Source organism: Budorcas taxicolor, chromosome 3 (assembly GCF_023091745.1).
Source record: "Budorcas taxicolor isolate Tak-1 chromosome 3, Takin1.1, whole genome shotgun sequence".
NCBI classification, from domain to species: domain Eukaryota; kingdom Metazoa; phylum Chordata; class Mammalia; order Artiodactyla; family Bovidae; genus Budorcas; species Budorcas taxicolor.
The window spans coordinates 32837050-32864099 of NC_068912.1; the positions used below are offsets into that span (position 1 = coordinate 32837050).

A 27050-nucleotide genomic window follows, 5' to 3' on the forward strand; every position below is an offset into this window, starting at 1 on the left:
TTTTTCATCTGTGAAGGCTCCAGATAACTCTTCATTTGGAACTATGTTAAACTAAATTTTTAGTTTGAGAGTCTGGATTTGGACACTATAAATTTGCACCTTAAGTCAATATGATAACCAGACTGTGAATTCAGGTTTTTTTGTTGTTTGTTTATAGTGTGATTTTTTTCTTTTGTTTTAATTTTATTTACTTTTTATTTTTGGCTCTGCTGGGTCTTTGCTGATGCTCAGGCTTTTCTCTAACTGTTGCAAATGCAGCTAGTCTCTTGTTGTGGAGCCTGGGCTCTAGGGTGCGAGGGCTTCAATAGTTTCGGCTCTGAGGCACTAGAGAACAGATTCAATAGTTGTGATGCTCAGGCTTAGTCACTCGAAGTCATGTGGGATCTTTCCTGGATCTGGTATTGAACCCACGTCTCCTGAATTGGCAGGTGGATTTTTTTTTAACCACTGAGCCGCCAGGGAAGCCCCTGAATTCAGTTTTTTAGGGCTGTTGCCTTCCTCTGTTATACTGCCAAGTTTCAGGCAATTTTCATATAACCTTTGGTGAAAGTAAACAGTATTTCTAGTTCTCTATAACACTAAAGTGTAACCCTTTGGGGTCTTTGACTTAAAGGAGGAAAGATCTCTTCTTATACTCTCCACCATGAGCAGATCCCCAAGTTTTCCTCCTGTACTCCATGTACCATGAGACTATGAAACTGATACCCAAGTTCATCTAATTTGGCAAAGGCCCTCAAATTCCTATTATTTCTCTGATACATACCATCACTATGTCTCTGAATTGAGAATTTCTTTGCAGCTCAATAGTGTTTGTTTGCTGTCTTTCTTTCTTTTTTTAATTGGAAGTCTTCATTAATTTTCATATCATCCTTACACAGAGGGCATTCTAACCTTCTCGGTATCATTCCAATTCTAGCATTTGTGCTGCTGAAGAGAGCACTCAACAATGCTCTTAATAAAACATTTTAAAGTTTTTATCTAGCATTTTAGTTATTTAAAATGGAAAGTTTATTTTTTTAGGTTCATGTATTTTTATTTTTATTTTTTAATTTTTATTTTTACTTTATTTTACTTTACAATACTGTATTGGTTTTGCCATACATTGACATGAATCAGCCACAGGTGTACATGAGTTCCCAATCCTGAACCCCCGTCCCACCTTCCACCCCATATCATCTCTCTGGATCAGCCCCGTGCACCAGCCCCAAGCATCCTGTATCCTGTATCGAACATAGACTGGTGATTCGTTTCTTACATGATAGTATATCTGTTTCAGTGCCATTCTCCCAAATCATCCCACCCTCTCCCTCTCCCTCAGAGTCCAAAAGTCCATTCTATACATCTGTGTCTCTTTTGCTGTCTCGCATACAGGGTTATCATTACCATCTTTCTAAATTCTGCATATATGTGTTAGTATACTGTATTGGTGTTTTTCTTTCTGGCTTACTTCACTCTGTATAACCGGCTCCACTTTCATCCATCTCATTAGAACTGATTCAAATGTATTCTTTTTAATGGCTGAGTAATACTCCATTGTGTATATGTACCACAGCTTTCTTATCCTTTTATCTGCTGATGGACATCTAGGTTGTTTCCATGTCCTGGCTATTATAAACAGTGCGGCAATGAACATTGGGGTACATGTGTCCCTTTCAATTCTGGTTTCCTTGGTGTGTATGCCCAGCAGTGGGATTGCTGGGTCATAAGGCAGTTCTATTTGCAATTTTTAAAGGAATCTCCACACTGTTCTCCATAGTGGCTGTACTAGTTTGCATTCCCACCAACGGTGTAAGAGGGTTCTCTTTTCTCCACACCCTCTCCAGCATTTATTGCTTGTAGACTTTTGGATCGCAGCCATTCTGACTGGTGTGAAATGGTACCTCATTGTGGTCTTGATTTGCATTTCTCTGATAATGAGTGATGTTGAGCATCTTTTCATGTGTTTGTTAGCCATCCGTATGTCTTCTTTGGAGAAATGAAAAAAAAATTAAAAAAATAAAATGGAAAGTTTAGTCTAGTAATATTGCTATTGTCTTATCAGAAATAGAAATCTTCTTTTTCTTTTTGAGTCAATTTGGATGATTTCTACTATTTTAGAAAATTATCTCTACCACCTACATTTTAAAAGTTATTTGACCTATTTTTTTTTAACCATATTCCCTCAAGGGCTTTATATCTGTGGTTATGGCCCAATTTTCATCTGTAGTTAATTTGTACATTTTCCATCTCTTTTTCTAACATGATCAGGCCAATATAATTAATAAAGAAATAATTGATTAAAAGAGAAATAGGTAATAAAAGAAAATGTGATAAGATCTCTGAAATTTCTATGCGTGTTATGAAAGTACACACAAGAGACATTTTGGCAAGATTTAAATGGGAAGAATTTAAATGTATGTAAAACTCTCATGCTTGGTAAAGCTTCAAATAGATTGTGATGCCAAAAGCTCGGCCTCTGTGCATCAGTGTCGACTAGAATCTCAAAGACAGAGTTTTAAGTGAAGTAGAAAATACATATCATGTAAGACCTCATAAGTGTAATAAGGTACAAAAGGGGACACAGCAGACATAGATTTTGTTGCCAAAAAAGCTATATGTCCCAATATGGGATGATTTGATGAGGAGTTTTATAGCAAGGGTGCAGAGTGAAGGCTGCTGATATGCTAAGAGCAGGGGAGTGCAGGGCCTCCACTCCTCTAATCTGGTCTCAGGTAATCTTGATCAGCTTCTCTGTTTCTTTTAATGTAACCTCAGGTGGTGTTTCTCTGATAAGAAGAATCAGTTAGTTCAGTCACTCAGTCATATCCAAATCTTTGATAACACATGGACTGCAGCATGTCAGGCTTTCCTGTCCATCACCAACTCCCTTAGCTTGCTCAAACTTATGTCCATTTCATTGGTGATGCCATCCAGCCATCTCATCCTCTGTTGTCCTCTTCTCCTGCCTTCAATCTTTCCCAGCATCAGGGTCTTTTCCAATGAGTGGGATCTGCCCATCAAGTGGCCAAAGCTTCAGTTTCAGCATAAGTCCTTCCAATGAATATTCAGGACTGATTTCCTTTAGGATTGACCGGTTTGATCTTGCAGTCCAAAGGACTCTAAAGAGTCTTCTCCAACACCACAGTTCAAAAGCATCAATTCTTTGGTACTCAGCTTTCTTTATGGTAAGAAGAATGCTGACATGTAAAAGAGCTTAAAGACATTGTTACCTGTATACTTTAAGATGGAATCAGAACCCTGCCTTAAGGCTGCATGGTCCACTGGAGAAGGGAATGGCAAGCCACTTCAGTATTCTTGCCTTGAGAACCACATGAACAGTATGAAAAGGCAAAATGATAGGATACCAAAAGAGGAACTCCGCGGGTCATTAGGCGCCCAATATGCTACTGGAGATCAGTGGAGAAATAACTCCAGAAAGAATAGAGGGATGGAGCCAAGGAAAAACAATACCCAGCTGTGGATGTGACTGGTGATAGAAGCAAGATCTGATGCTGTAAAGAGCAATATTGCATAGCAACCTGGAATGTCAGGTCCATGAATCAAGGCAAATTAGAAGTGGTCAAACAAGAGATGGCAAGGGTGAATGTCGACATTCTAGGAATCAGCGAACTAAAATGGACTGGAATGGGTGAATTTAACTCAGATAACCATTATATCTACTACTGCGGGCAGGAATCCCTCAGAAGAAATGGAGTAGCCATCATGGTCAACAAAAGAGTCTGAAATGCAGTATTTGGATGCAATCTCAAAAATGACAGAATGATCTCTGTTCGTCTCCAAGGCAAACCATTCAATACCACAGTTATCCAAGTCTATGCCCCAACCAGTAACGCTGAAGAAGCTGAAGTTGAACAGTTCTATGAAGACCTACAAGACCTTGCAGAACTAACACGCAAAAAAGATGTCCTTTTCATTCTAGGGGACTGGAATGCAAAAGTAGGAAGTCAAGAAACACCTGGAGGAACAGGCAAATTTGGCCTTGGAATGTGGAATGAAGCAGGGCAAAGACTAATAGAGTTTGCAAAGAAAATGCACTGGTCATAGTAAATACCCTCTTCCAACAACACAAGAGAAGACTCTACACATGGACATCACCAGATGGTCAACACCGAAATCAGATTGATTATATTCTACGCAGCCAAAGATGGAGAAGCTCTACACAGTCAACAAAAACAAGACCAGGAGCTGACAGTGGCTCAGATCATGAACTCCTTTTTACCAAATTCAGACTTAAATTGAAGAAAGCTGGGAAATCCGCTAGACCATTCAGGTATGACCTAAATCAAATCCCTTATGATTATACAGTGGAAGTGAGAAATAGATTTAAGGGATTAGATCTGATAGATAGAGTGCCTGATGAATTATGGAATGAGGTTCGTGACATTGTACAGGAGACAGGGATCAAGACCATCCCCATGGAAAAGAAAAGCAAAAAAGCAAAATGGCTGTCTGGGGAGGCCTTACAAATAGCTATGAAAAGAAGAGAAGCAAAAAGCAAAGGAGAAAAGGAAATATATAAGCATCTGAATGCAGAGTTCCAAAGAATAGCAAGAAGAGATAAGAAAGCCTTCTTCAGCAATCAATGCAAAGAAATAGAGGAAAACAACAGAATGGGAAAGACTAGAGATCCCTTCAAAAAAAATTAGAGATACCAAGGGAATATTTCATGCAAGAATGGGCTCGATAAAGGACAGAAATGGTACGGACCTAACAGAAGCAGAAGATATTAAGAAGAGGTGGCAAGAATACACGGAAGAACTGTACAAAAAAGATCTTCACCACCCAGATAATCATGATGATGTCATCACTCACCTAGAGCCAGACATCTTAGAATGTCAAGTCAAGTGGGCCTTAGAAAGCATCACTACGAACAAAGCTAGTGGACGTGATGGAATTCCAGTGGAGCTATTTCAAATCCTGAAAGATGATGCTGTGAAAGTACTTCACTCAATATGCCAACAAATTTGGAAAAGTCAGCAGTGGCCACAGGACTGGAAAAGTCAGTTTTCATTCCCATCCCAAAGAAAGGCAATGCCAAAGAATGCTCAAACTACGACACAATTGCACTCATTTCACACGCTAGTAAAGTAATGCTTAAATTTCTCCAAGCCAGGCTTCAGCTATACGCAAACCATGAACTTCCTGATGTTCCAGCTGGTTTTAGAAAAGGCAGAGGAACCAGAGATCAAATTGCCAACATCTGCTGGATCTTGGAAAAAGCAAGAGAGTTCCAGAAAAACATCTATTTCTGCTTTATTGACTATGCCAAAGCCTTTGACTGTGTGGATCACAATAAACTGTGGAAAATTCTGAAAGAGATGGGAATACCAGACCACCTGACCTGCCTCTTGAGAAACCCGTATGCAGGTCAGGAAGCAACAGTTAGAACTGGACATGGAACAACAGACTGGTTCCAAATAGGAAAAGGAGTAGGTCAAGGCCATATATTGTCACCCTGCTTATTTAACTTCTATGCAGAGTACATCATGAGAAACGCTGGACTGGAAGAAAAACAAGCTGGAATCAAGATTGCTGGGAGAAATATCAATAACCTCAGATATGCAGATGACACCACCTTTATGGCAGAAAGTGAAGAGGAACTAAAAAGCCTCTTGATGAAAGTGAAAGAGGAGAGTGAAAAAGTTGGCTTAAAGCTCAACATTCAGAAAATGAAGATCATGGCATCTGGTCCCATCACTTCATGGGAAATAGATGGGGAAACAGTGGAAACAGTGTCAGACTTTATTTTGGGGGGCTCCAAAATCACTGCAGATGGTGATTGCAGCCAGGAAATTAAAAGACGCTTACTCCTTGGAAGAAAAGTTATGACCAACCTAGATAGCATATTCAAAAGCAGAGACATTACTTTGCCGACTAAGGTCGGTCTAGTCAAGGCTATGGTTTTTCCAGTAGTCATGTATGGATGTGAGAGTTGGACTGTGAAGAAGGCTGAGCGCCGAAGAATTGATGCTTTTGAACTGTGGTGTTGGAGAAGACTCTTGAGAGTCCCTTGGACTGCAAGGAGATCCAACCAGTCCATTCTGAAGGAGATCAACCCTGGGATTTCTTTTGAAGGAATGATGCTGAAGCTGAAACTCCAGTACTTTGGCCACCTCATGTGAAGAGTTGACTCATTGGAAAAGACTCTGATGCTGGAAGGGATTGAGGGCAGGAGGAGAAGGGGATGACCCAGGATGAGATGGCTGGAGAGCATCACGGACTCAATGGACGTGAGTCTGAGTGAACTCCTGGAGATGATGATTAACAGGGAGGCCTGGCATGCTGTGATTCATGGGGTCACAAAGAGTCAGACACGACTGAGCGACTGAACTGAACTGATTGTTCCTGGCTGCCCCTCCCTTGTCTTTGCCTCCCTTCCCTTCCCTTCCTAGATTCAGTCAGTCAGTCAGTCCAGTCACTCAGTCGTGTCCGACTCTTTGCAACCCCATGGACTGCAGCATACCAGCCCTCCCTGTCCATCAACAACTCCCAGAGCCTACTCAAACTCATGTCCATTTGAGTTGGTGATGACATTCAGCCATCTCATCCTCTGTCATCTCCTTCTCCTGCTGCCTTCAATATTTCCCAGCATCAGGGTCTTTTCAAATGAGCCAGTCATTCACATCAGGTGGCCAAAGTATTGGAGTTTCAGCCTCAAAATCACTTCTTCAGATGAATATTCAGGACTGATTTTCCTTTAGAATTGACTGGTTGGATCTCCTTGCAGTCCAAGGGACTCTCAAGAGTCTTCTCCTACACTGCAGTTGAAAAGCATCAATTCTTCATAACTGAGCTTTCTTTACAGTCTAACTGTTATATCTATACGTGACTACTGGAAAAACCATAGCCTTGCCTAGATGGACCTTTGTTGGCAAAGTAATGTCTCTGCTTTTTAATATACTGTCTATGTTGGTCATAACTTTTCTTTCAAGGAGTAAGCGTCTTTTAATTTCATGGCTGCACTCACCATCTGCAGTGATTTTGGAGCCCAAAAACGTAAAGTCTGCCACTGTTTCCACTGTTTCCCCATCTATTTCCCATGAAGTGATGGGACAGGATGCTATGCTCTTAGTTTTCTGAATGTTGAGCTATAGCCACCTTTTTCCAGTCTCCTCTTTCACTTTCATCAAGAGGATCTTTAGTTCTTTGCTTTCTGTCATAAGAGTGATGTCATCTGCATATCTGAGGTTATTGATATTTCTCCCAGCAATCTTGATTCCAGCTTGTTTTTCTTCCAGTCCAGCGTTTCTCATGATGTACTCTGCATATATGTTACACAAGCAGGGTGACAATATATGGCCTTGACGTACTCGTTTCCTGATTCAGAACCAGTCTGTTGTTCCATGTCCAGTTCTAACAGTTGCTTCCTGACCTGCATGCAGATTTCTCAAGAGGCAGGTCAGGTGGTCTGGTATTCCCACCTCTTTCAGAATTTTCCACAGTTTACTGTGATCCACACAGTCAAAGGCTTTGGCATAGTCAATAAAGCAGAAATAGATGTTTTTCTGGAACTTGCTTGCTTTTTCCATGATCGAACAGATGTTGGCAATTTGATCTCTGGTTCCTCCACCTTTTCTAAATCCAGCTTGAACATCAGGAAGTTCATGGTTCACGTAATGCTCAAGCCTGGCTTGGAGAATTTTGAGCATACCTTTGCTAGCGTGTGAGATGAGTGCAGTTGTGCCGTAGTTTGAGCATTCTTTGGCCTTGCCTTTCTTTGGGATTGGAATGAAAGCTGACCTTTTCCAGTCCTGTGGCCACTGCTGAGTTTTCCAAATTTGCTGGTATATTGAGTGAAGCACTTTCACAGCATCATCTTTCAGGATTTGAAATAGCTCCACTGGAATTCCATCACCTCCACTAGCTTTGTTCATAGTGATGCTTCCTAAGGCCCACTTGACTTCACATTCCAGGATGTCTGGCTCTAGGTGAGTAATCACACCATCGTTGTTATCTGGGTCATGAAGATCCTTTTTGTTTAGTTCTTATGTGTACTCTTGACACCTCTTCTTAATATTTTCTGCTTCTCCTAGGTCCATACCATTTCTGTCCTTTATCGTGCCCATCTTTGCATGAAATATTCCCCTGGTATCTCTAATTTTCTTGAAGAGATCTCTAGTTTTTCCCATTCTATTGTTTTCCTCTTTTTCTTTGCACTGATCACTGAGGAAGGCTTTCTTATATCTCTTTGCTATTCTTTAAACTCTGCATTCAAATGGGTATATCTTTCCTTTTCTCCTTTGCTTTTCACTTCTCTTCTTTTCACAGCTATTTGTAAGGCCTCCTCAGACAGCCATTTTGCTGTTTTACTTTTCTTTTTCTTGGGAATGGTCTTTATCACTGCCTCCTGTACAAATGTCATGAATCTCCATCCATGGTTCATCAGGCACTCTGTCTATCAGATCTAGTTTGTTAAATCTATTTCTCACTTCCACTGTATAATTGTAAGGGATTTGACTTTGGTCATAGCTGAATGGTCTAGTAGTTTTCCCTACTTTCTTCAATTTATGTCTGAATTTGATAATATGGAGTTCATGATCTGAGCCACAGTCAGCTTCCCGTCTTGTTTTTGCTGACTGTGTCGAGCTTCTCCATCTTTGGCTGCAAAGAATATAATCAATCTGATTTCAGTGTCGACCATCTGGTGGTGTCCGTGTGCAGAGTCTTCTCTTGTGTTGTTGAAAGACAGTGTTTGCTATGACCAGTGTAGTCTCTTGGCAAAACTCTGTTAGCCTTTGCCCTACTTCATTCTGTACTCCAAGGCCAAATTTTCCTGTTATTCCAGGTATCTCTTGACTTCCTACTTTTGCATTCCAGTCCCCTATAATGAAAAGGTCATCTTTTGGGGGTGTTAGTTCTAGAAGGTCTTGTAGGTCTTCATAAAACTGTTCAACTTTAGCTTCTTCAGCACTGATGGTTGAGGCATAGACTTGGTTTACCATGATATTGAATGGTTTGCCTTGGAAACAAACAGAGATCATTCTCTTTTTTGAGATTATATCCCAAGTACTGCATTTCAGACTCTTGTTGACTATGATCGCTACTCCATTTCTTCTAAGTAATACTCGCCCACAGTAGTAGATATAATGGTCGTCTCAGTTAAATTCACCCATTCCAGTCCATTATAGTTCACTCATTCCTAGAATGTCAATGTTCACTCTTGCCATCTCCTGTTTGACCACTTTCAATTTGCCTTGATTCACGGACCTCACATTCCAGGTTCCTATGCAGTATTGTTCTTTACTATACAATATTGTTCTTTACAGTTCAACCTTGCTTCCATCACCAGTCCCACCTCAAGCTGGCACTGGGAGCTGAGGGCATAGCTCAGGACCAGAGAGGGGAGAAACTCACCCAAGGTCTCACTACTGGTCAGTAGGTAATGCAGAAGCAAGTCTCAGGCTCCTGCATCTGCACATGTGATGGGAGAGGGAGGAGGCAGTATTCCGCCCTCTTGACCCATGACCTTTGCCTTAGCCAATAGACAAGAGGCATGTGTCAGCTCACTTCTGACTTTGCAAGGGGTTCCAAGGCCACCTCTGAGGCCCAGGAATGTAAGGATTATTTCTAAAAAAAACTCTAGAGAGAGGAACAGGGGGTTTTCTCAGGAGGAAATGGCATTAGGCCACTTCTAAGAACATACCTCCTCCCCATGCCTTCTGCATGCCAGGCATAGCCCTATGCCATTTGCATTCTCCATCTCACTTACTCTTCACTACAACCCTAGAAGCATGGGCCAGTGTCAGGCCCAATTTGCAGATGAAGAAACTGAGGCTTGTCTAAGGAGCAGTGGCTGCACAGGTGCAGGAGGGCCTAGAGAGCTATCCCACGTTGAAGGTCAGGAAGGGTGGCAGTGAGGAGATACCCCTCATCCAAGGTAAGGAGCAGTGGCTGCCCTTTGCTGGAGCAGCTGTGAAGAGATACCCCACGCCCAAGGTAAGAGAAACCCAAGTAAGATGGTAGGTGTTGCAAGAGGGTATCAGAGGGCAGACACACTGAAACCATACTCACAGAAAACTAGTTAATCTAATCACACTAGGACTACAGCCTTGTCTAACTCAGTGAAACTAAGCCATGCCCGTAGGGCAACCCAAGATGGGAGGGTCATGGTGGAGAGGTCTGACAGAATGTGGTCCACTGGAGAAGGGAATGACAAACCACTTCAGTATTCTTGCCTTGAGAACCCCATGAACAGTATGAAAAGGCAAAATGATAGGATACCAAAAGAGGAACTCCCCAGGTCAGTGGGTGCCCAATATGCTACTTGAGATCAGTGGAGATATAACTCCAGAAAGAATGAAGGGATGGAGCCAAAGCAAAAACAATACCCAGCTGTGGATGTGACTGGTGATAGAAGCAAGATCCGATGCTGTAAAGAGCAACATTGCATAGCAACCTGGAATGTCAGGTCCATGAATCAAGGCAAATTGGAAGTGGTAACAAGATATGGCAAGAGTGATCATCGACATTCTAGGAATCAGTGAACTAAAATGGACTGGAATGGGTGAATTTAACTCAGATAACCATTATATCTACTACTGTGGGCAGGAATCCCTCAGAAGAAATGGAGTAGCCATCATGGTCAACAAAAGAGTCTGAAATGCAGTACTTGGATGCAATCTCAAAAATGACAGAATGATCTCTGTTCGTCTCCAAGGCAAACCATTCAGTATCACAGTAATCCAAATCTATGCCCCAACCAGTAATGCTGAAGGAGCTGAAGTTGAACAGTTCTATGAAGACCTACAAGACCTTGTAGAACTAACACCCAAAAAAGATGTCCTTTTCATTCTAGGGGACTGGAATGCAAAAGTAGGAAGTCAAGACACCTGGAGTAAAAGGCAACTTTGGCCTTGGAATGCAGAATAAAGCAGGGCAAAGACTAATCAGAGTTTTGCCAAGAGAACACCCTGGTCATAGTAAATACCCTCTTCCAACAACACAAGAGAAGACTCTACACATGGACATCACCAGATGGTCAACACCAAAATCAGATTGATTATATTCTACGCAGCCAAAGATGGGAAGCTCTACACAGTCAACAAAAACAAGACCAGGAGCTGACTGTGGCTCAGATCATGAACTCCTTATTACCAAATTCAGACTTAAATTGAAGAAACCTGGGAAAACCGCTAGACCATTCAGGTATGACCTAAATCAAATCCCTTATGATTATACAGTGGAAGTGAGAAATAGATATAAGGGACTAGATCTGATAGATAGAGTGCTTGATGAATTATGGAATGAGGTTCGTGACATTGTACAGGAGACAGGAATCAAGACCATCCCCATGGAAAAGAAAAGCAAAAAAGCAAAACGGCTGTCTGGGAAGGCCTTACAAATAGCTGTGAAAAGAAGAGAGGTGAAAAGCAAAGGAGAAAAGGAAAGATATAAGCATCTGAATGCAGAGTTCCAAAGAATAGCAAGAAGAGATAAGAAAGCCTTCTTCAGTGATCAGTGCAAAGAAATAGAGGAAAACAACAGAGTGGGAATGACTAGAGATCTCTTCAAGAAAATTAGAGACACCAAGGGAACATTTCATGCAAAGATGGGCTCAATAAAGGACAGAAATGGTAGGGACCTAACAGAAGCAGAAGATATTAAGAAGAGGTGGCAAGAATACACGAAAGAACCGTACAAAATGATCTTCACGACCCGTATGATCACTATGGTGTGATTACTCACCTAGAGCCAGACATCCTGGAATGTGAAGTCAAGTGGGCCTTAGGAAGCATCACTATGAACAAAGCTAGTGGAGGTGATGGAATTCCAGTGGAGCTATTTCAAATCCTGAAAGATGATGCTGTGAAAGTGCTTCACCCAATATACCAGCAAATTTGGAAAACTCAGCAGTGGCCACAGGACTGGAAAAGGTCAGCTTTCATTCCAATCCCAAAGAAAGGCAAGGCCCTAGAATGCTCAAACTACCACACAATTGGACTCATCTCACTCGCTAGTGACGGAATGCTCAAAATTCTCCAAGCCAGGCTTCAGCAATACGTGAACCGTGAACTTCCTGATGTTCAAGCTGGATTTAGAAAAGGCGGAGGAACCAGAGATCAAATTGCCAACATCTGCTGGATCATGGAAAAAGCAAGAGAGTTCCAGAAAAACATCTATTTCTGCTTTATTGACTATGCCAAAGCCTTTGACTGTGTGGATCACAGTAAACTGTGGAAAATTCTGAAAGAGATGGGAATACCAGACCACCTGACCTGCCTCTTGAGAAATCTGTATGCAGGTCAGGAAGCAACAGTTAGAACTGGACATGGAACAACAGACTGGTTCCAAATAGGAAAAGGAGTAGGTCAAGGCCATATATTGTCACCCTGCTTATTTAACTTCTATGCAGAATACATCATGAGAAACTCTGGGCTGAAGGAAGCACAGGCTGGAATCAAGATTGCCAGGAGAAATATCAATAACCTCAGATATGCAGATGACACCACCTTTATGGCAGAAAGTGAAGAGGAACTAAAAAGCCTCTTGATGAAAGTGAAAGAGGAGAGTGAAAAAGTTGGCTTAAAGCTCAACATTCAGAAAACGAAGATCATGGCATCTGGTCCCATCACTTCATGGGAAATAGATGGGGAAACAGTGGAAACAGTGTCAGACTTTATTTTGGGGGGCTCCAAAATCACTGCAGATGGTGAGTGCAGCCATGAAATTAAAAGGCGCTTACTCCTTGGAAGAAAAATTATGACCAACCTAGATAGCATATTCAAAAGCAGAGATATTACTTTGCCAACTAAGGTCCGTCTAGTCAAGGCTATGGTTTTTCCTGTGGTCATGTATGGATGTGAGAGTTGGACTGTGTAGAAGGCTGATCGCCGAAGAATTGTTGTGTTTGAACTGTGGTGTTGGAGAAGACTCTTGAGAGTCCCTTGGACTGCAAGGAGATCCAACCAGTCCATTCTGAAGGAGATCAGCCCTGGGATTTCTTTGGAAGGAATGATGCTAAACCTGAAACTCCAGTACTTTGGCCACCTCATGTGAAGAGTTGACTCATTGGAAAAGACTTTGATGCTGGGAGGGATTGGGGGCAGGAGGAGAATGGAACGACAGAGGATGAGATGGCTGAATGGCATCACGGACTCAATGAACGTGAGTCTGAGTGAACTCTGGGAGTTGGTGATAGACAGGGAGGCCTGGCGTGCTGGGATTCATGGGGTCGCAAAGAGTTGAACTCCACTGAGCGACTGAACTGAACTCCATCACCAGTCACATGCCCAATTGGGTGTTTTTTTGCTTTGGCTCTATCTCTTCATTTCTCTACTGACCTGGGGAGTTCCTCTTTCAGTATCCTATCATTTTGCATTTCATACTGTTCATGGGGTTCTCAAGGCAAGAATACTGAAGTGGTTTTTCATTCCCTTCTCCAGGTGACCACATTTTGTCAGAATTCTCCACCATGACCCATCTGTCTTTGGCAGCCCTACATGGCATAGCTTATTGTTTCATTGAGTTAGACTAGGCTGTGGTCCATGTGATTAGATTGGTTAGTTTTCTGGGATTGTGGTTTTCATTCTTTCTGCCCTATAATGGAGAAGGATAAGAGGCTATGGAGGCTTCCTGATGGTAGATATTGACTAGGGGTGAAAACTGGGTCTTATTCTGATAGGCGGGGCCAGGCTCAGTAAATCTTTAATCCAATTTTCTGTTGATGGGTGGAGCTGTGTTCCCTCCCTGCTATTTACCTGGGGCCAAACTATGGTGGGGACTTCCCTGGTGGCTCTGATGGTAAAGTGTCTGTCTACAATGCGAGAGACCCGGGTTCAATCCCTGGGTTGGGAAGATCCCCTGGAGAAGGAAGTGGCAATCCACTCCAATATATTGCCTGGAAAATCCCATGGACAGAGGAGTGTGGAAGGCTACAGTCCATGGGGTCCCAAAGAGTCAGACACGACTGAGCAACTTCACTTCACTTCACTTCACTTCAAACTATGGTGGAAGTAATGAAGATAATGGCGACCTCCTTCAAAAGATCCCATGCATGTACTACTACACTCAGTGCCCCAAACCCTGCAGCAGGCCACCACCAACCTCTGCCTCTGCTAGAGACTCCTGAACACTCACAGGCAAGACTGGGTCAGTCTCTTGTGTGGTCACTCCTTTCTCTTGGGTCCTGGTGCACACAAAGTTCTGTTTGTCCCCCCCACCAAGAGTCTGTCTCCCAGTCCTGTGTAAGTTCTGGCAGCTCTGTGATGTGGTTAATGGCGACCTCCTCCAAGAAAGCTTATGACATACCTAAGATTAGCAACTATTCCCAGATTAGCAACTATTTGAATCTTCCCTTTGGAACTCAGGGCTTCCCTGGTGGCCTAGATAGTAAAGAATCTGCCTGCAATGTGGTAGACCTGGGTTCGATCCTTGGATTGGGAAGATCCCCTGGAGAAAGAAATGGCAACCCACTCCAGTATTCTTGCCTGGGAAATCCCATGGACAGAGCAGCCTGATGGGCTGTAGTCTCTGGGGTCACAAAGAGTCAGACATGCCCAAGTGAGTGACACTTTGGAACTCAGGGAAGATCATAGAGGCAGGAATCAAGAAACGGGGACAGTTTTGTTCCTTTTTATGGATGAGTAGTAATCCATTGTGTGTGTGTATGTATACATATATACCACATTTTCTTTATTCATTCCTCTGCTAGTGGACATTTAGGTTGCTTCCATGTCCTGGCTATTGTAAAAGTGCTGCAATAAACACTAGGGTGCATGTATCTTTTGGAATTGTGTTTTTCTCTGGATATATGCCAGTAGTGGGATTGGTGTGTCATACGGTACTTCTATTTTTAGTTTTTTTACGGAACCTCCGTACTGTTCTCTATAGACTATAGTCTACCAGGCTCATCTGCCCGTGGGATTTTTCAAGAATACTGGAGTGGGTTGCCGTTTCCTCCTCAAGGGAATCCTCCCAACCCAGGGATTGAACCGTGTGTGTCTTGCATGTCTCCTGCATTGGCAGGCAGGTTCTTTACTACTAGCGCCACCTGGAAAGCCCACTGTTCTCTATAGTGGTTGTAAAAGGAATGAAATTGTGCCATTTGCAAAGGTGTGGATGGACCTAGAAGCTGTCATACAAAGTGAAGTCAGAAAGAGAAAAATAAATATCGTATATTGACACATATATGTGGAATCTAGAAAAATGGTACAGATGAATCTATTTACAAAGCAGAGTTCCTGGGACAGCAAGGAGATCAAACCTGTCAATGCTAAAGGAAATCAACCCTGAATATTCATTGGAAGGACTGATGCCGAAGCTGAAGCTCAAGCTCCAATACTTTGGCCACCTGATGCGAAGAGCCAACTCATTGGGAAAGACCCTGATGCTGAGAAAGATTGAGGACAGGAGGAGAAGGGGATGACAGAGGATGAAATAGTTGGATGGCACCATTGACTCAAAGGAAATGAGTTTAGCAAACTCCAGGAGATAGTGAAGGACAGGGAAGCCTGGTGTGCTGCAGTGCATTGGGTCACAAAGAGTTGGATATGACTTAGTGACTGAACAACAACAACAAAGACAATTAAATTTAGCTTCTCCTAACACCAAAAATCATGGTGTGGCTGATCACCTCTAAGACAGCTCCCAGTGGTCTCTACCCCATAGTTTCTATATGCTGTATAATTTCCTCCCTTGAAGTGTAAACTTTTCAACTTACTTCTAAGGAATAGTGTAAAGCAGGACAGTTGTGATGGCATTCTTGAGTTAGCTTATAAAAGGAGTTAACGGCTTGTTTTGTGTGCTGTATTTCATGCTGTCTCTTGAATGTCTTGCTCTGGGGAGAATCAGTTGCCATGTCATAAGACAGTGCTGTGGATAGGTACATGTGGCAAAGAACTGATGCCTACCAGGAGCCATACTGAAATGGTGTAACTCAGGCTGAGACTTGAAATCAATATTTTAACTGAAATCCATACCTGGTTTCAGGAGTTAATGAAATTCAGGTTCTTGATGTCTCATCACAGAAAGAATTCAGTGAGAGACAAAGTGATAGGTAAGAAGTGGATTTATTTAGATAGAAACACACTCCACAGACAGAGTGTGGGCCACCTCAGAAGGCAAGAGTGGCCTCACAATGTGGTGTGGTTAGTTTTCATGGGATGGGCAATTTTATAGGCTGATGAGTGGGAGGATTATTCCAATTATTTTGGGGAAAGGGCAGAGATTTCCAGGAATCAGGTCACCTCTAACTGTTTGATCTTTGATAGTCAGGCTCAGAACTGTCATGGCACTGTTGGATGTATCACTTAGCTTATGTTAGAGTATTGCAATAAATGTATGATGAAGCTCAAAGTCCACTGGAAATCGAATGCTCCACCATCTTGGACCTAGTTGGTTTTAACCAGTTTTTGTCATATCCTATGTTTATGTCATTCTTTTAAAGGCCATGCCCTGCCCCCTTCCCTCCTGCTTCAATATGAGAACTTAGAAGTGTGTCCTCTTCTAGTTGAGACTTGAGATGACTGCAGCTGACATCTTGACTGTAATCATCAGGGAGATCACAATCCAGAATCAGCCAGTTAAGCTGCTCTCAGATTTATGATCCACGAAAACTGTGAGATAATAAATATTTGTTGTCAGTGACAAATTTTGTAGTAATTCATTATTTAGCAATAGATAACTAATATCCCTAACTTGCAGGCAGAACAATCAGGCTGGGTCATGAAAACTATACTTGAGACAAAGGATGAGAATGTAATGATTGAGAGATCATAAGCTATTTTATTTATTGAAGAATTAAAATATTACATTAAGAAAAAACTTTTCTGAAAGAGAATTAACACCAGAACTCTTTTGAATGTGATTATTACCTCAACCACCAGAAATACTGATCCTGCTGAATTCCTTCATAGTTATGTAAATCAAAGTCTAAGCAATTGGCTGAAATCAGGATGTGAGTCATTGGACAGTTCCTCTTAGAAAGACTTAGATGAATCATAAAGAAATTGAAATGAAACCTAACTTTTGGAGAAAGAGTGCTTTTGTCATTCCTGTAGCCAAGGCCTCTAGTCAAAAGGAAACAGAGGATTGTGATAATGATCCAGTGAATCTGCCCCCAGAGCTCCCTTAAGCTTATCTCTTGTTTGACTTTGGAGTGTGGACTGTGTGTGATTTAGAGGCCAGAGACATTTTGGCAATGGAAAGATGCAGAAAGTCAAGCTACAGACCCATCCTTCGATTTTGAGCCATTAGTACCACAGGTTCTCTTGCCCTTTCATGTCTGACAAATGATCAGGTATTAAAGAATGCTAAGGCTACTGCCATGAGTGAGTAAAGGATTGTCTTGCTGCCTGTCAGGGAAGTGCCTGACCAACACCCTCTTCTCTGGTTGTGTAAGTCAGGGACTCCATAAGAAAGAGATGGTAGGGAGAACAAGGACACCAATTCAAGAGGTGGTCATTTAGGACTTCACGATACAAGTTGTTTTGGATTTCCAGCGATGAAAGAAGTCTCTCCAGCACATGGCAGCAGCAGGTCAGAGTCCTAGGACCTGACTGGTTTTGTCAATCTGGCAGTTCAAGGTCAGTGCAAAGGACATCCCTAATACCTGAGGAAAGAGTTGGTAAAAAGTGAGGTCTTTACACGTAAAACATCTCACCCACAGTCCCTAGGATGAGTCCCAGAGGAAAAGAAAGTGTCCATCACACTGAAACTACCCTTCCTACTATCACTTCTAATTCCTTCTCAAGAGTTTTCTCCTTTAGCTTTAGAATGGCAGTGGGGAGACAAGTAAGGGTGATGATGGCAAGATAATGGAATATTAAGTGCTGAGACATCTTTTTGTCTTCTTAAGAAACCACAGAAATTCTGCTGCTGGTATAATGAAGTTCTGCACAGGTCAATACTTTGCGCAAAGGTGCAATGAGTCTTCTCTACCCATGCCTTAGGCCTCCTTGGTTTCCAAGTAGAGAAAAATCATTTCTCTTTGAGCTTCCTAAGTAGATCTTAGCTAATCTGTGATACACTCAAGACACTTGGGTATAAAAATAGTAGGAATATAACATAATAAAAAAGAATAAGAAATTATCCCCATTCACTCCTGACTTGTCAAGATAAGCAGAGAAGCAATGAGGAAATTGATTACAGTTTCATCACCAACTCCTCCTTAGCACACAAGGTCAATTTTTCAAGTGAAATGTTTTATTTAACAGGCTTTTCCAGATGAGCTGAATGAGGAACCAAAGTAAGGTTCCATTTAGTGGCTTTTAATTTGACCATGATACACTCATTTCTATTAGGGATTAATTGACCAGATAGATCTTACAGCATTATTTTCTGTATGCCTTAAACTGGTAATAATATAATTTTCTACTTGAATAGGGGAGCCCATATTTATCAAGCACATACTTTAAAAATTACATGACTTAACTCATTTAATTCTCAAAATAGTCCTCTGATTAAGCTCTTACCTGGATTACACATACACAGATAGTGGTGATTCCAATATACAGGAAATTAGAGTGAAACCACTGTTTTGCTTGTATATAGCAACCCTAGAAAAAATTACATGCACAAATGACACTACTATATTACTCAACTTTATCAAGAGGCTTATTTGGGATGATAGTTTGTCTCTTGCCAAGACATTTAGGACAGGCATTATATACATACATACATACATACATACATATATATATATATATATATAATATGGATAATATTATAATATTATCTGTATCCATTATTAATATTATAATATATAATATATTATATATATATAATATGGATGAAGAAATGAGCATGAAGTAGAGAACATTAAACTAGAGACTTTTCCAGTATTGTTATCATTACAGTGGAAGTAAATAAAGTAAAAGTCTTGTATATTTACGCACTGCATTAAATTAGCTCCCAAGAGGCAGGTCAACAACATATGTCCTTGTATTTTTTGAACATTCACTATTGTCTTGGCATTGACAAATAGGAATATAAGCTATGCAACCCTATGACTAGTTGCATTTCAGCTTCTGCTTCAAAAGCCAGTAATGATATCATAGCCCTACCAAGCTGCAGGGCAGTTGCTGGTTGGTGGGTGTCCCAGTCTTTCTTCACAGACTGCCCACCCACCCAAATTCCAGAGATTTCCAAACAATATCAAGTGGGTGACATGGGTAACAGGACCTTAGGGACTTGGTCTAGTTGGAAGATGATTTGGGCTTCTTCTCTGGGTCTCGTCAGAAGTTCCATCAACTTTTTCACCCTCAGCTCCTCACTCTTCACTTATAATTAATTCTGCTAAGGAGTTGGATGCTGCCATCTCCAAGGAATGAGAGCAGGGAAATAAGTAGAAAGAGAAGCTTTTCTGCTTCTACCTTGCAAATTTCACTTTCAATCATAAGAAGACCTAATTATTACTCAAGAAAAATCTAGACACAGTCTTCTGCCACTATCACATAAACTTTTCCCCTCTAATAGTTCAGAGTAGCAAGATTCTTAATGGCATCTCTAGTCTAGATAAACTTGTTCTTTTCTTTTGCTTATGTTTTCTTTTTTGCTTTTCTTATTTTCTAGTTATATGTCTCCCTGGTCTCTCTTTTGTTTGAGGTTTCCTGTTTATGGCTGGGATCCAGTCCTGCATGACTGGATTTCTAAGGGAATTAAAGGTTTTGTCACAGTGGCCAATAGCAGAAACGTTTCCAAAAATAATTTACCTTAACAGTTGAGCCTTTGGGGCAAGATGCTGGTACTCCAGATGTCCAGTCACTCGTGCCATTTACACCACAACATTGCAGCTGAAAGCCAAAGCCCCAAAAAGCAATGGTTAGTCAGATAACAGAAAGAAGACCATGGGCCTTGGAGAAAAGGTGAACCTTTCTGATTTGACTTTATAGCAGAAAATACAGAACTGACTTGTTTACTATGGCTCCCTAGAACTGAGTACTTTCAAACCTGTTATGCCATTTTGTTCACAAACCTGTTATACCAATTTATTTACATAAAACTTCTTGAAGTAGAGAGGGCGTATTTAATTTATTCACATTTTATAGATCAAAAATTAGGCACACAGGGGACTTTATAGTGGAGGGATCAGACTGACCACACCTAGATCCACTGTATGTCTGTTAGCATAGCTGATGCCATCTTGGGCCCTTACAGTTTCTCCTGTCCTACACTGACCCTACCCCTGTGCAGTGAATCACTTCTATGTCATTAAGGGCTTTATAAATAATAGATATTGTGGCCTTTATGCTCCATTAGTTCCCAAACAATGATGAAAACTTTTGCTGATGTATTTTTGGCACCCAGACGACTAGTTACCATTCATCTTGACTTAGGAGTGCATGTCCTGTTTCCAAGCACCTACCTCCATACCCTAAGTTAACTATAAAATCCTCCTAACAGCCCCTTGGCAGTGTGGAGTGTAGATGTGAATGCTTCCAAATTGTCCACCTGATCCTGATACCACCCTGTGAGTAAGCTACTGTTTAACAAACTGACCCAGTGATTATATGGAGCTACCCAGCTTGTTTTTGTCTCAAGATGCCTTCTCAGTTCACTGGGCATTTTCTGTTCCTTCCATCCTTAGACAATTGGCAAGCTAGGCAGGAGACTGAAAATGATGCAAAAATGTGTGAAGGGGCCAAGCAGGGAAAAGCTTGCTGTTGTGGGAGAAATCCCAGGTTGGCCAGCCATTTCCATGTGAGGTGATCTGGCTAAATTTATGGAACAATTCAGGCTGATGCAAGTGTACATGGACACAATGGAAACACCAAAGGACTTACTAAATACATTAACCAAAGAGGTAGCAAAGCAAAAGTGGGGGGGGGGGGGGGCGGCAAAAGCAAGTGATCTATTGCAGCTGGTGCATGGCCTTTGTTATGCACTCTAAAATTTAGCACAGAAAAGGAATTACAGCTCAGCTAGGCACTAGAGAGAGATGTATGGATGGCATGTTCTGCAACTTAGGATATTATGTCAAAGAAAGTACAACAGGAAGAACCTACTGAAATGAGGGAATGTAAGATGGCTAAATGTGGGACCCTAGGCTACCCCATTCAAAGGTGAGGACTATTATTTCACAGGACACCTGGGACCCCAAGAGGTGGAATTCTTGGGCTCATGACTCCTCAGAAGATGAGGACATAATTATAGAAGAGGACCAGCAGTCACAGCCTCTGATTCAAACTAAAGCATGGGATGCTAGAGAACTGAGAGATAATAGGAAGGAAATGGCAACCCACTCCAGTATTCTTGTGTGGAGAATCCCATGGACAGAGGAGCCTGGCAGGCTACAGTCCATGGGGTCATAAGAGTGGGATATGACTTAGCAATCAAACCACTGCAAGAGCTGAAAAACAACCCCATGAGATTTTTCCTCCCTGAACTAGTAGAAATAGCCAGAATATTTAAACAAAAAGTAGAGAGGGCATTGCAGCCTAAGTTCTCCATCTGTGGGATACTGGGGACAATGGCATTGTGTTAAAAGGGCCACAGATGTATAAAATGGCTTCTGTTATAGCACCAATTGCCTTCTGGCAATGTTTGTATGGGGCTGGTGTGAGAGAAAAATGAGGGTGCCCAGCCAACTTACTTAAATGGATATTTGCAGGTATACCCTGGATTCCTAAGGATTAGGGGTGGGGTCAAAGGTGCTCCTTGGCATGCAGGTCCCAGGTTGAACAGACTGTTTATTGGTCCTGCACCAATAAACAGATTGTTCTAGCATATACTGTACAAAATACACCATGATTTATGGAAATCCATCTAAGTTCCAAGGGGAAGTAGCAACCATTGATGGGATATGAGGTCAAACATTGTAAAGTGAAACAAGTGAGCTTGTATTTACAAATGAGAAGATTGCCTCCCCTTCCTTTTCTGGCTTATCTTCACCCATATCTGAGTATATTTTGGTGTGTATGTCATATAGGACCTGAACCTCAAACCACCATGGGTGAGTTCGACTTATGGATCAGACACTCAAGATTATAAAGGTTAGTCATGCTAAATGGGAGTTGTAAAGTTGCCTATCCCCCCAGAGAGTAGTAGCAATAAACAACAATAATGGGTACCTGGGGGATAAGAATAAATAACTTCTACCATTAAGGAATTAGAGAAAGTGGTGGTTATAATACCAGCACAAAGTCTGTTCAGTAGCCCCACGAAGCCAGTGAAAAAACCAAATGGTACCTGGTGTATGGCAGTAGACTACAGAGAATTAATCAAGGTAATACCCCCTATCTATGCAGCAGTTACAAAAACTCTTGGATAAAATTGCCACTTCTCTCAAGGCATAGCCTCTTCTCAAGACAATGTCTTAGATTTGTCTAATGCCTTTTCTTAGCAAACACTTAGATAAGGGGTCCCAGGACCAGTGCACCTTCATGTGGGAAGGGGGAACAATGGACTTTTACCATCTTACCCCAATGTCATATCACTATATGTCATGGGATGGTGGCCCTGGACTTGAAGAAATGGGCTCTCTTCTTTCTGTAGTTCTCTATCATTACATTGATGATACTAGGTTAACTTGTAATGACTTGTTTTCTCTTTCCCAAGCCTCTTCTGGAACATTTAAGCATAAAGGTGGGAGTTCAACACCAATAAGCTACAAGGACCTGGACAGTCAGTAAAGTTGCTAGGAGTTATCTAGTCTGCCAAGATTGAAGGGATGCCCAAAACTGCTATTGATAGAATATAGATAAACCATGCCCTATAATAGAAAAGAACTACAATCCTTTATAATTGTGCTAGGGTATGGGCAGCCTTTTATTCTCCACCTTGTCCAAATATTGAGACCCTTATATTCTTTGGGGCTTCCCAGGTGACTCAGCAGCAAAGACTTTGCCTGCAGTATAGGAGCCATGCGAGTTGCAAACTTGGGTTCGATCCCTGCATTGGGAAGATCCCTATGAGGAAGAAATGGCAACCCACTCCAGTATTCTTGCTGGGAAAATCCCAACGGACAGAGGAGCCTGGCAGGCTGCCATCCATAGGGTTGCAGACTCAAAACACTACTGAGCACACAGCACTTATTATTTAGTGAAAAAGGGAAATATCTGGGTTAGGAATACCCCACCCCACAAGCCCACAAGAGGCTTTTGAAAAGGCAAAACTGATTGTCAAATAAGTCCAAGGACTGGAGGTGTTAATGACAGACACAAGTTGTGAGTTGGATGTAAGTCTATACCCAGGAGGGTTTGAATAAGGACTATGGTAATGACAAAATGGGAAATGAGTCCCACTACGTGAGTCTGAGTGAACTCATGATGGACAGGGAGGCCTGGCATGCTGCGATTCATGGGGTTGCAAAGAGTAGACACGACTGAGCAACTGAACTGAACTGAGGATTTTGGTCTCAGTTTTGGGAAGGGGCAAAGAATTGATATAGTACTATGGAAAAACAATTGTCAGCAATATATCTAGACTTACAACAAACTGAGTGTCTAACCACTGACTTACCTGTCAGTGTACAGACGCCCCTGCCTATAGGGGAATGGATTAAGTAGTAGTAGTAGTAGTTAAGCCGCCAAGTTGTGTCTGACTCTTGTGACCCCACAGACAGTAGCCTGCCAGGCTCCTCTGTCCATGGGATTCTCCAGGCAGGAATACTAGAGTGGGTTGCCATTTGCTTAGGTTGGATTAAAGACATGTTTTTAAAGCCTATGAATGCCTGTGCACAACTGAGTACCTTACAAAAGTGGTGTGCATACCTTCAAGAGAGAAGCACTTATAACACTGGTCCACTTACGCAGGAGTTGCATATAGTGACCTATATCTACCCACCGAGACCCCAGTGACATCACCTGTTGGACCCGATTTACTTCAAGTACAGGAAGGTACCTGGATGACCCTTGTGGATACATGGTATACCAAGGGCAGCTGTAAGGGTGATCTACCTTGGTGATACACCATAGTTGTTCTTCTGGATTCAGATGTCATCTGGTTCAAGGAAGGGACTGGACATAATAGTCATTGGGCAGAACTCAGAGCAGGATGGCTGGTGACTGCTTACAATCCCATGCCCCTCAACCTTGCCACTGACATTTGGGCAGTATGGAAAGGCTTGACAATATGGATGTCTCAATGGCATCAAGATAATTGGAAACAGTAAATGAACCTCTGTGGGAGTCTGAGTTATGGGCTGATATCTGAACTGCTTGCGCACAACCTGGTGCCAATGTGACCATATGCCGTGTTTCCACTCACTGACCCTCAACTCTATCAGGCAATTGTGAAGCAGATACACTAGCATGGACAAGAGGCTTGTGTCTGCAAGAATTACAGACCTCCTCCAATGCAGCAGAATGACTCCACCAAAAGTCAGACATAGAATTCCCAAAACAACTTGGGAAATAGTAAAAAGGCTTCATTTGCCTCTCGAATCTATAGGCCTCCAACTTACAGGTAAGGACTGCCTTATGCATCATTTGAGGTGGTGCCCTCCTCTGGTTACCAGATGGCAAGTGGACCACATAGGCTTTTGCCTGTGTCAGAAGGGTATAAATATGCCCTTACCTATGCTGACACAGCCTCTGGGTTGGTGCTAGCCTTTGCTAGTAGGAAAGCCAATCAGACTGCTATTAATACAATCAAAGGCAAAATTGTCAAACTATCAAAATTGGAAGTTATGTGTGGAACACCAGCCCAAATTGGCAGTGATCAGGTGACTGGACATGAAAGATACGAGTGAGCAGAAGCCCAAGAAATTCCTTGGACTTTCAATCTACCATATAACCCCACCATTGTTCAGTTGTGTCTGACTCTTTATGACCCCATGGACTGCAGCATGCCGGGCATCCCTGTCCTTCACTATCTCTGAGAGTTTGCTCAAACTCATGTCCATTGAACTGATGATGTCATCCAGCCATCTCATCCTCTGTCGTCCCCTTCTCCACCTGCCCTCATCTTTCCCAGCATCAGGGTCTTTTCAAATGGGTCAGCTCTTCACATCAGGTGGCCGAAGTATTGGAGTTTCAGTTTCAGCATCAGTCCTTCCAATGAATATTCAAGATTGATTTCCTTTAGGATTGACTGGTTTGATTGCTTTGCTGTCCAAGGGACTCTCAAGAGTCTTCTCCAACACCTTAGTTCAAAAGCGTCAATTCTTTGTCACTCAACTGTCTTATAGTACAACTCTCATATTTGTACATAACTACCAGAAAAATGATAACTGTGACTATAGCTTTGTTGACAGAATGATGTCTCTGCTTCTTAATAGGCCAAGTTTGTCACAGCTTTTCTTCCATGGAGCAAGAGTCTTTTAATTTCATGGCTGCAGTCACTGTAGCTGGCTTTATAAAATGTGTCAACCAGATAGATGTTAAAAGCCCTATTTCCTGGGGGCACATTAAAAGTTTGGTCCTGAGGGCTGTCTGAAGCTATCAGACTATTAAATGCCTCGGGCCAATCAACAACAATCTGCATGTAAATGGCTGGCTGGATGGACAATAAAACAGAGGCTGAGAGTGCAAGTTCAAAAGGGAGGTCTTGTCTTAACATATAGCACAGGAACTCTGCTCAGTGTTATATGGCAGCCTGGGTAAGAGGGGAGTTTGGGAGAGAATGAATATGTGTATATGTATGGCTGAGTCTTTTTGCTGTTCTCCTGAAATTATCACCACATTGTTAATCAGCCATGTTGTTATTCAGTCATTAAGGCATATCTGACTCTTTGCAACCCCTTGGACTGCAGCATGCCAGGCTTCTCTGTCCTCCACTATCTCCTTGAGTTTGCTTGAATTCATGTCCATTTGAGTCAGTGATGCTATCTAACAATGTCATCCTCTGACACCCCCTTCTCTTTTGCCTTCAATCTTTCCCAGCATCAGGGTATACACCCCAAAATAAATTTAAAAGTTTTTTAAAAAAGGAAGCCTTGAGCCTATCAGGTGGGATGAAGATCTTGTGGGGTTTTTTTTGTTTGTTTGCTTTTTAGGGGGATGCCACAGGACATCCCACCTGGTGTTACTAAAATTCATTGGTGTTTAAATTGTTCTCCCCATTCCAAGTGGCTTGGTATCCTAACCCCTTGGGAGATAGGATTTGCTTCCAGTATCACCTTCAGTCCAGATGTTTTATTGAAAACTTTTATATAGAAAGTTTATATAGAAATGGGACCCCTTCAGGCCCAAATCACCTCTCCAGAAGCATTAGCACAGTGAGCTAAACCCAGAAGAAGTAGGTTTACTCAGGTGGATTCCCACTGAGCCCCTATCTGCAATTTGAGTTTACCTCTCGGAGATATTAAAGGACAAATTGTGTAGTGTTGTTAGGTAGTTAGAATAGGAAAAAAGAGTCCAAAATGGCAGTAGCTAAAAGACAAAGAAAGGAAGAAGCCTGAGAAAATGGAACAAAAGAAAATCTGAGGACTGTTGTGAGAACCTCAGGTGAAACAAACAGCCTTCCTGGCTATCCCAGTTTACATAGGGCAGGTTCATGGGGAGGAGACAAAACATATAAAAAGAGGAGCCAGGATTGAGCCTCCCTTTTTGGGTTGGCCCGCCCTCATGCCTCAAGGATATACTATCCTTTGCTTGCCAAATAAAACTGAACTGTAACCGAGCTGTAACACCTGTCCACTGTTGCAAAGCTTTGCTGCGACGAGACGGAACCAAGGAAATTACACACACCCCCTGACAGTATCACCCACTGGGAAAAAAGCCAAAATTGGGGATAGTTTTCTCCAATGCTACTCATGAATGAGATTTTGCCTTATCTTTTACCCCAAAACATCTCTGTTGTCACCTACAGTGTTTGCCTCATGGACTATTTGGCTCTAGTTACTGGAAATATGTTCCTCTCCTGTGGCTCAAACATATGCAGAGGTCCACAACTATCCTTACTTCTGGGTCTGTGGCCTGTCTCCAGTACCAAGGGAATTCTGTGAAAATTTCAGCCACTCATCTGTACTAAATGTAGACAGTGGCTTGGACTGGTGACCAAAAATCCCCTTGCTATGTGACTCCTGTTTATGGAACCTCTATGTTTAACTATAGTGACTCTAAATAGTATGTTTTTCCCCTGCTGTGAAGTAGATCAAATAATCTCCAGATTCCCACGGTTTGTCAAATTTGGGATGGCTTAGGGGGTAGATGGGAGGTGAGTATGGAGTC

General features: G+C 42.1%; 1 protein-coding gene and 1 non-coding gene across 2 annotated transcripts in view; both read right to left on the bottom strand.

The window, feature by feature from the left end:
- Positions 1-833: 833 nt before the first annotated feature.
- Positions 834-940, bottom strand: LOC128045847 (U6 spliceosomal RNA). Its single transcript, XR_008199181.1, has one exon. It is a non-coding gene; the product is annotated as a U6 spliceosomal RNA (small nuclear RNA).
- A 16033-nt stretch (positions 941-16973) lies between these two features.
- Positions 16974-27050, bottom strand: part of CD53 (CD53 molecule) — a 37077-nt gene continuing 27000 nt past the window's right edge. The window contains exons 6-8 of the mRNA XM_052637797.1: positions 19650-19730; positions 18411-18494; positions 16974-17548 (exon numbers count right to left, since the gene is read on the bottom strand). Of these exons, the coding sequence (XP_052493757.1) occupies positions 17477-17548; positions 18411-18494; positions 19650-19730 (237 nt within the window). The 3' untranslated portion in view covers positions 16974-17476. The remainder of the gene's footprint in view (positions 17549-18410; positions 18495-19649; positions 19731-27050) is intronic.